The following is a 17,884-nucleotide window of genomic DNA, read 5'->3' as shown; positions in this document are numbered from 1 at the left end:
AACTGTCAGGAAATCCTTATGGCTTGTGTAAATCCAATACACTGCATAGTAAGGATACAGCAATATCTTGCTGTTTTAACTGCCCTGATCTATTTTGTCTGCAGAACCATATTTATCACAGGAAGCAAATCCTCATCTACTGATATATTTAATTCAGATCATCTGAGAGTTCAATACAACCAATAAGCGTGGGATGCCAAAGAGATAAGGATGTCAGCTCAGATATTATTTGACCCCCCCTCCAGGTTTTCCTATCACCTCCTGATCTGAGTGGTCTTCTGACACATTCACTAAACTAAATGGAACAACCTCTGAAGTACTAGCAACCTTCTGGGGAGGTGGTAAATACTATTTCTGTTAGTAAGGTTATTGGCTAACAGCAAAGAAAAACCTCATAGCAAAGTTTGGAATGGTCTTGGACCTAAAAACTGAAGCTGTCTGCAAGGAAATATATACTTAGCTAATAGTAAGTTGTATACAAGTATTTATATTAATATGAGTGGCTTCTCACATATGGAAACAAACCTTCCTCCTATATCTTGGATGGGGCTTGGAGCAAGCTGCTCTAGTGGAAGGTGTCCCTGCCTGTGGCAGGGGATTGGAATTGGATGAGCTTTAAGGCCCTTTCCAACCCAAACCACTCCAGGATTCTATGAAATTTATCTTGAGTTGTGCTTCTTAGCTATTACTTAGAAGAATTTCTGTTGGCAGTAACATGACAGTTAGCAATGGATAGTCTGTTAGAGAAACCAGGAGAGTTTGTTCTCCAGTGGAGAATCAAGCACATTATTAACTAAAGCCCTGCCTGAACTTGAGCAACTCAAATACAAGCCAAGCAGAAAATCCCTGCATTTCTGAGGACTTTGAGGTTTAAGCTGATAAGACAGAAGCAGAAAAGGGAGAGTTTTGTTTCAGGCTAAATAGTGTTAAACATGCCCCACCAATTCTTTACTATTAAAAACCTGCAGACAGGAGGTGAGCAGCAATCCGCAGGTGGTCTTACATCAGGCTCCCCGCAGTCGCACTCCTCTCCATCTTCCACATAGCCATTCCCACACTTCTGTCCACCAAAGGACTCCTTGACTTCAGGCAAGTTAAACAAACACATTCCCACTCCTTTTTCCAGGCTGTTCTCCAGGTCCTTTCTACTGCAGCTACTGAATACCATGGGAAACGGATAGCTAGAAGAAAAATACACAAAGATAAAAAGAAAGGGAGTATTATCAGATGAAAACATCTCTCTCCTGTCACACTGGTGACCTTTTAACACATCTGTGCAATAACAAGAAGTTTGTGTTGATTTTTTTAACCCTTTAACATAGGATGGAGTTATAACAATTAGCTGTAAAATTGAGCCAAAAACCTTTATAATAATTCTGACCATGAGTAAGGGAATTTCCATCTTTTTCACTTAAATTTGTAACTGCTGTTAAGGACTGGAAGTGTTCACATTTGGAATTCCTTCTCCCTCTTTTGCATAAATAGCTGTAACGCTAATTTTGATCATGAGCCTAAAGAAATGCTGGGCTTGCAAGGAGAACGCCTGCATTTGCAGGACTGCAGAACATCCTAATCCTTCTTGGAAAATTCAGCCTCAAGTGGCAAATTAATTCATCTTGCTCTGCAGTACAGCAAAGTCCCTGCTCTTTTCAGGAAAAAAAAGAAGAGAAAAACCACCATGTTACTTGATAAGAGCCTGCTTCTGCAATTCATCAAAGTCGAGCTTGGGAACTACATGACTAAAGCAAATACAGTTCTTATTTTAAATCAGGATGACTGTAAAGACACAAATGAAAATGCCCATTTTTAAATTCATATTTTGAGAGCAGGATTTGGCCCTACTCTGCAGGCACAGAGCAGCTTTGGTTTCTTTTGCAAAACACATGGACAATGTTAGCAAAATGATCTGATATAATACGAATATCACCAGATAATCTGTGGTTTTCTGTTCACAGAATCCTGAAGTAGTTTGTGTTGCAAGGGACTTTAAAGCTCATCCAGTTCCAACTCCTGCCATGGACAGGGAGACCTTCCACAAGAGCAGCTTGCTCCAAACCCTTGTGTCCAACCTGGCCTTGTTGGAGGACTTAATTCCATTTTAACTAGTGAATGCTTTCAGACTAGCTCCTTATGAGACATAAAGTGACCTGGATCTTGCCATCATCTCCTAAACCCTCTCTGCACTGAGATGTGCACATGGTTATGATGAATCTGCATCGCAACCAAGTGATACAGATCGTAAAACAGCATCACCCCTAAATCACAGTACCTTGGCCACTGCCGCTCCCTGGCCCAGCAGTAATTCAACATTATAGCAGCACAGGGAGCCGACCTGATAATGACTGGACTTTATTCACTGAATGCTTTGTATCACTCCTGTTATTAAGGCATAATCTTTACGGACAAGCAAGACAATAGATGGAAGGTCTGCACTGCTGAACTTCAGACTTCGATTAATATACTGTTGTTTTTAATATCCTGAAATGAAAAGCTTGCTTTGTGAATGATGATGCCTGTAGGTATCAGAAAGGGATCGCTTCTATTAAAGAAAAAGAAATGTTTGACAATCACAAATGCAATATCACTTCCTGTGCTGACATAAGGGGGTTAATTAGGATCTTCTAGAAAGGTTATGGATACCTTACAGAAAGGGATTTTTGTGCCTATTCACAATTACCTCTTACAGATTACTTTGCAATAAAGCAGCCAGCTCATTGGAAAAGAACATAAACATGACTCTGAAGAGAATAATTTTTGTGTATCACTGTAGGGCTTGTCTAGTTAAACTAAACAGTTTTGTGATTCACTGACATATGACCTCAGAAAGTTAATAGGCATTTCCACTTAAAAAGCTGATTTCTGGAAAATATCAATGTTTAGGCAAAATGAGAGAGTCTAACATAAATAAAGAAATTTCAGAATGGCATGAGGTAGGAGTCAGGCTGCTAACTGCAGCTCTGGGCCCCAGGAGAAAACAGGGGAGGTACTTGGAGTAATGGAACAGAAAACAAAGGCACTTAGGAAACCTCCTGCGACCATCTTATATTGAGTAGTTGGAGACGTTCTTAAGTGGACATCACAAACTGTTGTCCTGCTCTTAGTCCAGTTGGATAAAACCCAACCCACACAATTCTGTGTACGTGACTACGAACAAGTGGATGGATGTTCGCTGCTGTCAAACAGGGAAAAAACAAGAAATCCAGAGATATCTGACTGATAAACCCTGCACAAAGTATGTGACTGCTCGATTAGACATGATCCTCATATCAAAGTATGAATAAATGAATACTGCATCATCCAGGCAAGACCCTTCACTTCTGTGACACAGATTTACTTTGATATCCACTGAGATGAGACAGGGAAACGTACATACCATACACAGACTGAAATCAATTCAGGAGCACACATAATGTATTTTTTCCTGTGCCATATGTCTCAGCCACACACGGGTAGTAAGAATAGCTTACAAGTCAAAACTGTCAATATTTTAGGGTGTTCCTTTGTACCCATGAATGCTCAGGGTCGTTTGCATGAATGTGAGATGTGTCTGTCCCTTACCGGCAGAACAGACTCCTTACTCTGTACCAGAGGTGAAATAATGTCACTGTTAATGAATGAGGTTTCTGTTCCCCCCCCCCCCCCCCCCCCCCAGAGGAACTTCAAGCTGTTTCCTATTTTGAACTAAGAAATCCATTCATCTTCTGGCTCTTCCTGCTCCTGACGCTGATTTCCTCAGCTGACATCAGTGCAGCACATGTTATTCGATGGCATTTTCTGAAAATGCTCTTTCTTTACTAAGCAAGCCCCAAATAAAACCAGAAATGAATACAACTAGTGGAAACAGAACAACTGAAGGGTAACCACACCATGCAAGAGAAGATCCCACATCAGTTGATTTCTGTTAGTATTTCATTGGAGCATAATTGAGGTTTAATACTGTGACATTCTGACACACAACCATTCTTCATCTTTTTTGACAAAGAATAATCCATGTAACAGCCACCGCATTTGATCATTTTGATTTTGGGTTACATTTTAGCTGTCTTTGCAATTTTAAAGCTGTTTCATCAGAAGCATGACATCCATGGCAGATGGGAAGGGAAGCTTTAGATCTCAGATGTCAGTAGCATTAGGCACCATGTTTAAGTGAATCTGGACCTTGTGCAAAATGACAAAGCAATGGTCATGTGAAGGAAACATCTTCTAAGCAAATACAAAAAGCTTTCTCGCATTACTCTGTTAAGAGGTGTCAGACCTCACCTAGAAGCACGACCTTTGGGTGGGAAAAGGTAATGTGGTCTCCACAGTAAAGTCAGCCTTGACCTATCTCCTAGATTTCAGTAACATGCTAAACAGGAATATTTGTTCTTCCTGTAGTAGCTCAGGCACTTATCCTATTGGAAAAACCCTCAGCCACCAGCTCATACAGGCCATTGAAGAACATTCCAGAGGTAAAAACATTCACTAGCAATCACTACACTCCATTATCCTTCACTCAAGTTATTTTTTTTCACAGACCCTTATTTTTAGGCAGTTGGGAAGAGAAACTTCAGTCCAGCCTAGTTCCTCTTGTAGGATGCTGAGTAGCCAACACATTTTCTACACTGTTTGAATCTGTAGATGCCATACAAAATGGATCATTTTGTGAAACCATTCTGGCTGCAGATACAACTCTACAGAACTCAAATTGTGCCCAGCACTACATCAGTCTCTTCAGTGGGTTTACAGCAAGGAAAACAATTTCAGATTCTTTCTACCCCTCTTGAATCTACAGCATTCTTCAGTTCCTCCTTAGTGCATAAAAGATGTGCTTAATCTCAAGCACTGCATATCCCAGTTCCCAGCAAAAATAGCTTTGACTGCTCCTGCAAATGAGACCTTCACGGTAGTAAGAGGAGGCCTGGTAATTGATTCTTTTAGAAAGAGAGTCTGGTCTTGTCCCATTCATTTATATTTCAAGCACTCAAGCCATTCAAATGCCAGTTTCCTTTCTGTAGTTTTGCATTTAGCCTGTATTAGATGGCTCCTTTCATTAACTAAGTGAAGTGGCATCATCACTGTGTCAAGTCCCTTTTCAGAACAGAGAATTCTTTGTGATAGCACCGAGTTACCCAGCATAGGCTTTTTTTTTTTGCACTAACTATGGAAGTCCATCTCCATCATTTCCATTTCAGAGGCACTCCCCTTCCTAATGGGTTCAATAACAAGAAAGTACAAGCACAGAAACAGTCACTGCCCCAGAAAATTATATTAAGAGATCAGACAGTGAAGGCATCCAGGAGAAAGAGTGGCTACTGATTCATGCAAGGTAATACCGGACATCAGCTACAGACCTAGCACTAATACCACCACCAAGGCTGGTGTGCCATGATCGCCATCACTGTCTTTCCCATTGCTCCATCTGGAAAATGCCTGGAGGCACACTGGCAGGAGATCTTTGCTCTGTTCCAAACCCTACCACTGCATTGCAGCTATACCTTGGGAAAACCATCTAAAGAAAAACTCCCTTAGTTCCACCAAACCATGTCTACCTACATCCTCAGCAGCCTAAATGTTTAGTACCTTGGATCTATCTCCTCCTTGTTCCTCCATCATAAACTAACCTATTTTGCTGTTTCTCAAGAAGCTTCAGTGAAGCTGTAACACCATCAGTGCTTCTGGCAATTCTCTATGCATTGCACAGGAGGATAAACTGCAAGTTCACAATATCTTGAAAACTAACATTTTTGTTATTATGATTATCACTATCCAATCTCAGTGTTTTTTTCTTATTCAAGAACTGTAGAGCTTTTATAAAGTAACTGCCTGTTCTCTCTTAAAACATTGGTACATATACACACGTACATTATATGTATGTATAAATTATATACCTATTTATAGGGTTCATTTATTCCAGTTCATGTTGCAATCTGATTATTCAGCATTATGGTAATGTTTATACAGAGCTTTTTACCAAAAGGCCCTGAAGTGTTCTACAATTATTCACTCAATTAAAATGCACAACAGCCCCAAAGAGCTCTATTAAGTACCACCAGGCCTTCCTCCCTGAGGTAATATGATAATTGGAGATTATATTAATTTTAAAAGGGCATTTTGTTTTTCTGGAGTATACTTATTGAAACAATTGTTGACTACCTCATTTCCAAAGGTGCAGAAAACTGGGAATGGGCTTTTCCCAGAATGCATGAAAAACCAAGCCTGAAAGGCTTTATCTGGAAATAACTAAGGTATAAGCTGCATTTTAGGAGCATGAAGGTGCTCAAAGACAAGAGGGGTGCTGAGTCCCAGGCCTCTGACTCAGTAATTCCACTAGGCAAGTGCCTGAATTTCCAACATGTTACATGACACCTTGTCTGAACTGAACATCACAGCATCTATTTTAGTGTCTGTCTTGACCCTAGGACCCTTTGAGATTCATACATAACAATACTTACTCTCCTTAGACCCCATAATTCTTGATTTTTGGCTACACACTGGCTCACAATTGGAGACAAAGAGAGCAAATCAGATCCTTTTACTTGAGGCAGAAGATGTGAGTTTGAGCTCCCTTTTGATCAGACTCTACAAGAATGACTTGTGCACAAATGTGTATGTAGGTTTCTGTTGCGTATGCCAGGTCTTACATAGAACCCTAAAAATAGGGGGTTTGTAACTTAAAAAATAGAGGTAGGGTTGTTTTTGTTAATTCAGGTATAAGTGATTTTTCCATGGAAAAAAGTCAGCAGTAAAGAAAGTAACACAAGAATAAACCTCCAGAAGGTGGAAGCTCAAGCAACATGAATGTTTCTAGGCCCAGTGAGGTGTTGATTTCAAGGAACTATGACAATTCTCCAGCCTCCTCTAACTCCTGATCGAATTGACATAGTTCTTTCCCACTAGAAAGCATACCCCTGGGATTTAACCTTCTAGACATTATGACTGCTCTCCATCTCCTGAGAACAACTTCTTCTGGTCTCCTCAGATATATGAGCCTGCTAGAATAAAACTGAATTTGTTATGAGATGACATTTTTTGACACTTTAGCTATTCTGTACAGAGTGTATGTTAATAAATTAGTAAGCATAAAGAACCTCACAGAATTAGGTATTAAGCAGGAGGTAAAATCCAGTTTCCTTTGATACTGAAATAGGTGTTCAAATACTACATCCCCCTTCGTGTATCAAGTTCTGTCATTACACATTACTTCATACACCTCATGTTTCAATAGCAATTGTTTAAAATCAGACAAGTGCCATAATATGGAAAGGATTTTTAATCTCTTACTGAAACAATATCTTCCTTTATAAGCACTTTTGAGGGGGAAAGACACAAATGCAGTTTTAAAGTAGATCCCACAAGCACAGTAAAGGGAGACACTAAAGGTAATATGCAGGTTGTCTCCCACCCCAAGCTTCTGCAAATGGCAAACATCCAGGACAACTGGGAGGACGGGGTAAACCGAAGGCTCCTTTGGAAGCTTCCTGGAAGATGTGGAGGCTTGTAAGCAGCCCATAATAGAGCTTTGTACAAGACACCAGTCCCAGAACTGATGTGGCACACCCTTTTGTGCAGTATTAGAAGGATTTAGCTAAAAATGTAGAGTGGTTACATATATATATATATATGTAAAGTATTGAAATAAGAAGTTTGTTTCTAAAGGCAGCAGATGTCTGACAACTCATTTTCTAGCCTATTTTTCACTCTTTTGCTCCTTTTCTATAGTTTTAATCCCTAGAGCATCAATAAAGTAGAGCACGGAATTGGGCCATGTAGTTCTACATGACATCAAAGCTCTTGCTGTCTGAGTTTGTGGTCAGTGATTTAAAAACAAGCCTAGGTTTCTCCTACAGCTTTTGTCATGTTCACTACATGGCAGATTTTACACATCCAATAAATAACTGCGGATATATCACACTAGTGGTTAATTTAATTGATGTGCAGTGGCAATGGCTTGTTGTGCTACAATGAAATTTCCAGGGTTATTGAAAAGGAAATCTTTCCAAGTAAATGATTAAGCTTCACACACAAATGCTTTAGGTTCATTTTAATATCGCCCTGGGGTGCTGCAGACTCCCAGAATGCATTCAAGTATTCTGACTTCAGGTGTCTAGATCGGCTTGTCATAGCCCCAGCTGAGATTTGACCTCTCCTATTACACTGAAGGTGAAGATTTAACTACCTGAAATATTCAAAAAGGCAGATTTATAATAATGAATGTGGGACTAGAGGGCATAAAAAAGCTTTCTGCAAAGGACCAACACTTAATGGCTTTATACAGGATCCACGGTCATGGCTCGATATTTCTGCAGTCACAAAATTGCCAAATAAAACATTATTAGCAGTTACTTCTACTTTGACAAATGTACAGTCAGAGAAGTTTTTTCTTCTTGAGAGGCTTTTTGTGACTTTCTTTTCTGTGTTCTGGGGGTGAAGCAATACTGAACCAATTTATCAATGCTGACAGTATTCTGACTCTATGTTGGAGATATCTGCATTGCAAAAGCTCTATGGGAATTGAACTCAGACAACTGTTCTTCCTGTTGGAAACCAGACAGCCAAGGGAAGTAGCTATAATCAGTTTGAATTTGCCTCTGGCTCATCTTTTGCTCTGTTTCCTTTTAGACCACTACCTCATTAATAAAAATTTGCTGGATTGCTGAGAGTTCAAGTTTCACAATCTACTGCTTAGAATTTGAGGTTAATCCAATGCTGACTACAGTAAAAGTGAAAAAGCACCACATAGCAGAGGGAGGGATGAAAAGGCCAGGTCAGGTCTGGTCCCAGACTAAAGAAAAGCAGGGCAGCAGGCGCACAGTGCCTTCCAGCAATGTGGTTAAGCAGCACAACCAGAATGGCCTGTGTTTAAATTTGTCACACAAAACACAACACCCTCAGCACTCACATACAAATAAGGATGAATGGTCCATCCTCTTGTTCAAAATACCTTGCTGAAGATCAGCTTCCTTCTGATTTCTGCTCAGATAAAAGGCACTTTTTGACCTGGCTTGAAATGCTTGAGCAGAGCTCCATCATGATGACACTTCCTTTGGTTCCCAGCATGATTTTACTATCAGCTTAGGCAGTTATATTCTGATTTTCTCCCTTGAAAAACCATGAACTTCTTTTTTTTTTTTTTTAAATGGGTCAGGAGCAGATTGGGAGAAAAATAATCTGGGAAGTCAGTTTTGAGAGGATCATTTTATGGAGAGCATGTTTGGGTGAGGGAGAAGAACAAAATAAGTTTTCAGAAACAGAAGCAGACCAAACAAAAGGGAATATCAAACCCAAATTGCAGTACAGAAAAATCAACCCATGCTATTTATTTATGGACATTTCTCCCTTCAAACTGCTGTCTTGCTTGTGTATAACCCTAAACACAACTCATGTTATACTGCACCCTAAAGAGCAGAAGAAGCATCCACAGTTATTCCTCCCAGGCAGTGTGATCAGTGTGACCAGCTTGATTTAAAAGACCTGTTATTCTGTGGGTACTTGGCCTCAGCAGACGGATGAGCCTGAACATCAGGTGAGCAGATCAAACAACAGCAAGTTAAGGGAAGAGGACTCCAAGGAGGACTAAACTCCACTGGGAGGAACCCAGGCCAGGGAGAAGAGATTTGGCCCTCTGGCCAAAGCACGTGAAGGGGTTGCCTATTGGGGAAAGCAGTAAGACAAGCAGTAAGAGAATGAAGGGTATGGAAATGGCAGTCAGTGAAATGTGGGTGCTAGAAAAAAACATCTGAGTCCTACAAAACCTGGAAATAACATATTCCTGGGGCACAGGCTTGCACTGATTTCACTCAACATCTGTGCTACCTGGTCTCCTCATAAATCAGGGCTTTGAGACAGGAGTACCTAACTTGCAAGCAGCATGGCTCAGTTTTTATTTTCTTCTTTAGGAGATCCAAAGGAAAGATAAATGAGGCAGAACAGTGCCAGAAATCAGACTGCATTCCCCCCACAGCATTTCCACCTTCCCTTCTCCTACAAGATAAGCACTGGGAAAAAAAGAGTTTATCCCATATCACCTACATCACCTCAGAAAAATGGAAGTAGAATTCTTTCAAACAACACTCATAAACATAAAAACGACAATGAATCACTTTCTAACTTCCCTTTTCTTTTTCATTCACAGGAGTGAAAGGCTTCTGAGAAACATAAAGGAACCCGTAGGTATCCTGATGAAATCCTAACCTTATTGAAGTCCATAGGAGCTTTCCTACCAACTTGGAGGTGGCCTGGGTTTCACATGCAGTGTGGGTCACCTGCCAGGAGAACATCACTGACAAAGATGAAGGCAACTTCCATGCTATATTAGAAGCAGCCAGAAAGGCTCCCTAGGACACCAAAGTTATTTCACCTCCTAATTTTCAGTGCCTTTATACTAAAATAGGCGGTTGCTTACCTTAATCTCAGCACTGGAGCTGTGCCATTCAGTTTTCAATGCTGTAATGGAGCCTACCTGCATTTTGCCATGAGAATCCCAGAGTAAATGGGTCTGAGACTTTGTAGTATGCTTTCACATTAGAAGAGAAAAAGAATGACTTTGCAGGAAGCAATTGTTGGGGTAAAATGGACATCTTCCCTCTGTGAATTTTAAACATTTTGAGCATCTATCCCAGGCACAAAAGACTCTGTGATTCCCATGACAACTGTGGCAAATGCAGCTGTAGGCATCATTTAATTACAGTGATTCAGCCTTCCAAGTCAACATCAATTCCTTAAAGTGCTTCAGGGCATACAACACATGTTCAAAAAGGAGCATTCATGTGACTGTAAGGATATGCCCTTTAAGGTATGTTTCCATTTATACTCTGCGAATTTGGAATTCATTAACACCAATTAAAACTGGACATTGTTTTGCACTGCAATACAGATTTACCCCTGCAGGTTGAAAAGGTTTTTTGATGAAACAGGAAACTAAGATAGAGGGAAATGTCCTTATATGATTTGTTCTCATGGGTCATGGCAATAGCAGTAGTGCAGGAGAAAAATGCCCCTTACAGAGCTATATTTTCTCTAGATGTTATACCAACAAGACAAAATGCAGCTGAGCTCTCACATACCAGCATCCCAGTCAGTAAAACTGTACCCATTCTGGATACATCACATAGTAGAAACCACGACTTGTCCTTAAGTATCTGCTATAAATAATCACACCCGAAATAAAATGTGTTTTCATTTGAGAAGTAACCTCTCTCCTTGTCAGCTTCACTTACAGAAAATGCATACTGTAAATCTGTATGGCTTCTCCTCTGGAATCCACCAGAAAAGCCAAATATTTGCACTTCTAACAGCGCATCTACTGAATGTGAAAGACTAAATTCAAACAAAAAGCAATAACTATTCTTTTAAAGGCCTGGCCTGTACTCCGTGTGCTAATTGTTAACAATGACCCACTCCTCCAAAAGGCTGGGGAAACGTGCACCGTATTTCAACCAGCACCACTAATTCTTCAACGCAGATCTCATTTACCACAACAATTAAATCTATCTGCAATGTATGGAAATTATTAACAACAAGGAATGCCAAATGCACTGCAGACGTGGGGCTACTTGGAGTTGAGGGAAAGACTGACATAAATCTATTCTGCAATCTCAAGGCTGTTTCCTACGAAAGGAAGGACCAGAATGCAATGTGCTAAATTACTAGGGCATAGGGATATGTTGCTTAAGGTTTTTAAGCAGCAGTTGCGCTGCTGGCACAACAGCCCTTGCTCTGTCACAAGTAATTTATTACATCAGTATATCAACTTTATTAAAAAAAGGGAAAGGCAACAAAGGAGCCTGTCTTTGTGCAGAGCTCAGCTCAGGCTGCTTGGGAAACATAAACGGCCTCAGAGTTTAATTAGAAACTGTTTACATCTTAGAGATAATTTCATTTTCTTCTAACTGTAACAGAGGTAATTCCAAAGAGTTCTGCTGACTCCACACTTCAATGGCTCTAAGCTGCCAGACCGAAAAATGCAAAGTGAGGTCTGCACAGCTGCAAACAAACTGAGAGGGGTCAGGAAATACTGTGCTAACTAATAACGGATTGATTAGCTAATGTTTAACAGCTACAGGATGCTGCGAGATGTCTAGAAAGAAGGAAAGAGAGCCAGTGAGTAAATTCAAGTGTCCTTTCCCACACTGTATTTCTGATCTGTGTCCCATTTCTAGCTTTTTTTATTATTTTTAACCTTTTTTTTCAGCTTTTAAAATTATTATGGTTTCTTTTTCATCTTGTGAAGTGTTGGAATAATTGTTTTTCACCTCAAGTTGTTTTGGTACCGAAGCTGAGGTGCTGTTTTCATGGCATACCTGGCTGTCTCCTGAAGCTAGTGTGCTGGAAACCTCTGTATGGTGTATGCTTTCATAGCCTGGTTCTATAGATTCCAGTTCAGAGTCTGAATAACCAAAACCAAGGTGACCTTATATCCTGCTTCCTTGAGATCATTTTTCAAGGAGAAATGTGATTGAAACTAATACTTAATACAATAAATGACACATGTGATTAGTGATTTCCTAGCTTGCCCTTAATAGATTTTAACTATGTTTTATTTATTTAACTACATGTTTATAATGAACATGATTGTATTTTGTTCTTGTTTAAACCCAAAAATCAAACAAAAGCAGATGACAAAAAAACACAGCTCCCCACAAAAGCTTTTGAGAGCCAACTCTATTGAGCAAAACAGTTCTCCAGGAGACATCAGACACCCATCTATCATGCAAATGTATACTTATGCATTATAAAATCAGCATTACTATTACTAGCTTTCTTTTGATGTGTAGCCCTAAATCCCATTAACAGTAATGGGTGATATAGGAGGGAAAAAAATACCTTCAGCACCATCAAAGGACATCAGATGTATAACACACTTTAATGATAGGGTGCTGTTCCTCCAGACACTGATTTTGGTGGTGAAGGCAAGAAGAAGATGCTGCTGAGCCTCTCCTCACCCTGACCCAATCCAGCTGTTCACAGTCATCCCAGATACATCTGGATAACTGTAAACCTGAACTGCCAGGCAGATCACTAAATAATCCTATCAGTATACGTTCTGCACCCACAAGCCTTGTTTTAACTTGGGTAATTTTCATCGTCTGAATTACCACGCAGCCCCACAAAACACTACTTCAGTTCACCACTAAGTAAACTGCAGCAAAAGAACAAGCCAAGTTGGGGTTTCATTCCACAGGCCAATTTCCCTGCCCCAAGCCCATATTTCATGGTGTGCGTGTAACGTGGTAGTCACAAATATCAGGTGGCTTTTGAATAGACACCCTGTACCCAGACTCGATAATTCACATACCTGAGTAGAGACTTGAATAGAGACAACAAATACCTAATCCAAGTTGTCACACCTCAGTGGCTCTGGGGAGCATTTCCAGAAGCACCCTTAGATCCCAGCAGCTGGGGGAAGAGGGAGCATACTGATTGCTGGACTCCTGAAATAGCAGCTACATGCGAGTGCTAAATCTTCTGCTAACCCTGCCCCTACACTGAGCATGAACACTGAAGAAACCTTACAGTACCAAAGAGCTTAAATCAGAGAGTTTACACCAGGAAAATCAGGAAGCAAGACAAAGTAAGACGTTCAACAATGTGAAACAAGCATTAATGGGGGATGAGGAAAGAGGAGAAAGCAAATGAGTAGCTATTTCAGATGCCTCTGATAATACACTTGCTAGCACAGGAGGCTGTCAAACAATTTTTATTTGCCAGCAGAAACTGATGCTCTGAGTGACACAAGCTAAAGTGTAATGCACCTCCCCTTGGCCGCTGAAGTTAACGTATGAAAGGGAAGCATCAAATGTAACTGCTTCTCCCTTATGGGAAAGCTGCCTTTCAAGGACAGCTTCCCCTCCCAGATCACACAGCACTGCGCTTTCAAAACAGTTCAGAATTGGCCTGTAACATGCAACAAAGACCAAATGTTTCCTAACCTATCCTTGGATGCTTGAGCCACTCGTGTAACAAACCGAGGGACCAGCTCATCACCAGTGGGGCAAAAGGGAATGTTCACATTTATGATGTCTTCTGTGCAATTCATGGTCTTGCTGAGTGTCACATTTTAGCTACTCATAGACATCTGATACTATTACACAGGGAAAAAGTCTATGGTTCTACCTAAATATTTTATTTAGCCTTAATTGTAACTAATGCACCCAGTGTTCAGTGCAGAAAACCTAATTATTCCTAGAGGGAATTCAAATGTAGTATGTACCAACGCTCTTTCTCAGTGGTACCTGCAAGAAGCCCACCTGATGGTCCTTCCCATCTTTAGTGTTTCCCCATTTCTCCTCACCAGTACTTAGACCAAGTCAATCAGTTTAATCTGGGACTGTCACTCAGCTGACTCTCAATAGATTGTGTTTTGCCCTCATTTACATTCACAGATACGCAGCTTCTCGTTGGCTAATTCTAACATAAAGGTTTTAATTTCACTTAAAAACATACTGCCAACAGTGGGTGGGTTTTGGATTGGTTAAAAAAGTCATCTCAAAATTTTAACAGTAAAGGAACCAGTATTTTTCTAGGTAAGATTTTTATTACATGCTCTTTCTTTGTTCCTAATTATTTGCCTCCCTCATACCCTGCTTCTCAGTAATTAAAGTGAAATTATGTACTGAAAGGCAATTACTCAATATTAGCTCTTATTTTCCACAGAGAGGCAAAAATCCTCTAAAGTGATGATCAGTAACTGAGAGGTTAAAGAACTGATTTCAGTTCCATGTCTCCTTTTTCTTCTCTTATGATCATTACACAAAACCTGGTCCCGTGGTTGGAGCAGAGCCCTGGAGTGTTCTGCAGCATGGGCAAAACACAGGCATTTCCACCAGCATGAAGTCAAAGAGTCACATTTCAAGTTCCATGTCCCTGTAATATATGAAGTCATAAATGATAGAACCCCAGACTGATTTGGTTTGGAAAGGACCTGAACATCATCTGGTTCCAACCCCCTGCCATGGGCAGGGACACCTTCCACTAGAGCAGCTTGCTCCAAGCCCTGTCCAACCTGGCCTTGAACACTGCCAGGGATGCTGTTTCCTTATGTTACTGCATGGCAGCAACTAGCTTTCTGTCCCTAAGCTTTGTGCCACCAGTGGGATGCAAACCAGCATATGCATTGGAACTACTAGAACAGAAAAATTCCAGGTCAAACTCCAAGCTGGTTGCCTTTTTCATGTGTAGTTTCAGTGCAATGGGGCAAGTGGGGTTTGCTGAAGCGGTGTGTAAAAGCCCCCTGTGATTCATAGCTGTAAAGACAGCTTTTAGGCTATGGTTAAAGCATGCACCTTTCTAGGTCAATAAAATGTATTACCTCTCACAATACATGGATGGCAATAGAAATGGGACATGGGCAATAGGATAGACCTGGAGAAACATCTCTGCCATTCTCACAGCCAGGTGCAAAGAGGAATGGAGGAAACACTACAAAGCAGCCCTCTTCCTGTCATCCTCTTTTCCATCCTCATGGTGAAAAACCTGCTTCTGCCTGTGGAAGTGCAAAGAGAGGCAAAACCAACAGGTCCATCCTAGGAGTCTGCCTGGCATCTCAATTAGCCAGGATGATTCAGCAACAAGAAAGGAACCTGGTTAGTGCAACACACTTCTGTGAAAGAAGCTTTCATTATAGCAAGTCATGGGACTCAGCAAAGGGATGGAAACAGCAGGGGGATCAGCTTCTGAATGGTAAAACTTGATGTCCTTAGTGGATTCCTGGTCTCTCATTAACACCTAAACTAGTGTGTGTGTGTGTGTGTGTGTGTGTGTGTGTGTGATGGAAGGGCATCAAGGAGTACTTTCTGTAAGAGGGAAGGAAGAACGTGTTTCCAGGATGCTCAGCTTCCCTGATGACAAGCTAGTTGTGTAAGTCATCTATATATAAACTAGAGGAGCATGCTATTGGCAAGGACATGTACATGTGGATGAGGGGAAGTATAAACCCTTGGGTTTACAGGAGTTGGAAAAGACTGACTACAAAGATTTTGCTTCCCTTAAGGCTGGCAAGAAATTTCAAGCCTATATGAACTCCTCAGCTTTCAACTACTTTGGGGAAACTCAAACCAATTTCAACCCCACATTGAGATGCCTGCGCTCAATTCTGATGAAGGAGCACACAGAAAGTGCATTTCCAAAGTGACTAAACAAACAAGCACTGCTAATGGGCATAATTTTGCTGTGCAGTTGGTGCCAATTTCTGCTCTTCGTTGCAGTGGTATAAATCTAGACTAATGCCTTGGGTTTCACCAGAACTCTTCAGTATTTATCTAGCTGTCAGGAAGAGTATTTTCATTCCCAAGAGTGGAAACTTTCAGGGTGATACTTGGAAAACAAGTGGAATACGGAAATGGCCTCACTGGCTCAGCCTGCTGCCTTAGCTGTCGGACACTGTGATCTCAGTAAAGAGATTTGCAAGTCTCTTTAAGATTCCTTATATCCTTCTTTTTCACTTGGAACAGTCTACGGTCAAAACAACTGGAAAGAACTGGAGGAATATCATTAAAACATATGGATGTAACGAGGAATGATGTGTTAATATTAAGTATTTCCTTATTGATCTTACTTTCATAGCAAATCCCCAAATTTCTACTGGGAAATTTATGTGATTTCCATAGCAGATATTTGAGTCTCTAAAAAGCCTGGAGTGCCACAGTTTTGGGGTTTTATATGCTTAATTACATGCTATAGAAAATATATTTTCCCAATGTAGAGGATCTTTAAGGCATTTGCAGCTCACACGCAAGTGGTATACATCTTGCTGGCATCTTTTAAGAGTAAAACCTATAAGAAGCTTATTAAAGGATAGAACCAACAGAGTTTAAATTCCACACTGATCCCTGGAGATTCTTTCTACCAAGAAGTAATTTCCAAGCCCTCTTCAAAGAATGAGACAGAAGAACTGAAAGAAATGGCAATAATTAATGAAATCACTTTTCTGTAAAAAACCTTAAAACATTCCTTTTTGCTGCACAACCACATGAATGACTCCAAAGTTACGTTTACAGAGGCCTTTCTGCTATAACCTAGATATCTCCTATTAGATATCAGATAAGGACTTTTCTGGGGGTTGGACTTTTTGCACCAGCTACAGCCAAAAGATTTTGCTTCCTTGCACTTACTAAACCTACCTTAAACCAACAGAAATTAGAAGTGCACAGAGTGAGTGCCAATGAATACACTGAAAGAGCAGGCTATCTCTCTAAATGTCTGTGCCTACCCTGGGATGCCCTTTGTTTTTGCTATTCCAAGAGTACATTTCAGGTAGGGAATATTCACTTGGCCTTCCCTTAACAGACATGTACTTCCAGAGCCAAAATCTCTTCAGTTCCTTGACTAGTGGTGCTCTGAGGAATACTGCTGTTGGTCAGGTGTTGGGTAAATATTCAAAGTATTAATTTTTAATTGGTAAAATGCAGTTTGGCTTCAGGCATAAAGAATTCTCCCAGAATACTTGTTATAGATCGACAGCCCAGCATGAAGGTAAAGCCCGAGGCTAGAAACCTGATGTTAAAATTTCCATTTATAAATCAATAATCAGTGCAAACAAAACAGCAAACTCAGTCCTGGGAATGCCGCAACTCCTCCTCAGGCACAGTTTTTGTACAAAGTTTGGTAAAAATCCAAAGGGAGCATAAGGAGGAAGTTTTTTACTGTGAGGGTGGTGAGACACTGGAATGGGTTGCCCAGGGAAGCTGTGAATGCTCCATCCCTGGTGGTGTTCAAGGCCAGGTTGGACAGAGCTTTGGGTGAGATGGTTTAGTGTGAGGTGTCCCTGCCCATGGCAGGGGGTTGGAACTGAATGATCTTAAGGTCCTTTCCAACCCTAACTGTCCTATGGTCCTATAATTCCAAAGCTGAAGTGTACCTGATGGCCTCCTCCCCAAACCGCCCAAGCTATGGGGTGATGGGGTTG

At 40.7% G+C, this 17,884-nt stretch overlaps 1 protein-coding gene across 2 annotated transcripts in view; it reads right to left on the bottom strand.

Annotated features, from left to right (window-relative positions):
• Nucleotides 1-17,884, bottom strand: part of ADAM12 (ADAM metallopeptidase domain 12) — a 187,412-nt gene that overhangs the window by 33,241 nt on the left and 136,287 nt on the right. For both annotated transcript variants that reach the window (XM_061364101.1, XM_061364102.1), the window contains one exon: nt 1,004-1,181. In XM_061364101.1, the coding sequence (XP_061220085.1) occupies nt 1,004-1,181 (178 nt within the window). The remainder of the gene's footprint in view (nt 1-1,003; nt 1,182-17,884) is intronic.

This window comes from Neopsephotus bourkii, unplaced genomic scaffold (assembly GCF_033783945.1).
Source record: "Neopsephotus bourkii isolate Nb327-2 ecotype Australia unplaced genomic scaffold, CSIRO-AGI_Nbou_v1 NB_1189, whole genome shotgun sequence".
Taxonomy (NCBI): domain Eukaryota; kingdom Metazoa; phylum Chordata; class Aves; order Psittaciformes; family Psittacidae; genus Neopsephotus; species Neopsephotus bourkii.
The sequence above is the reverse complement of the archived record's forward strand: the minus strand, read 5'-3'. Positions and strand labels throughout refer to the sequence as shown.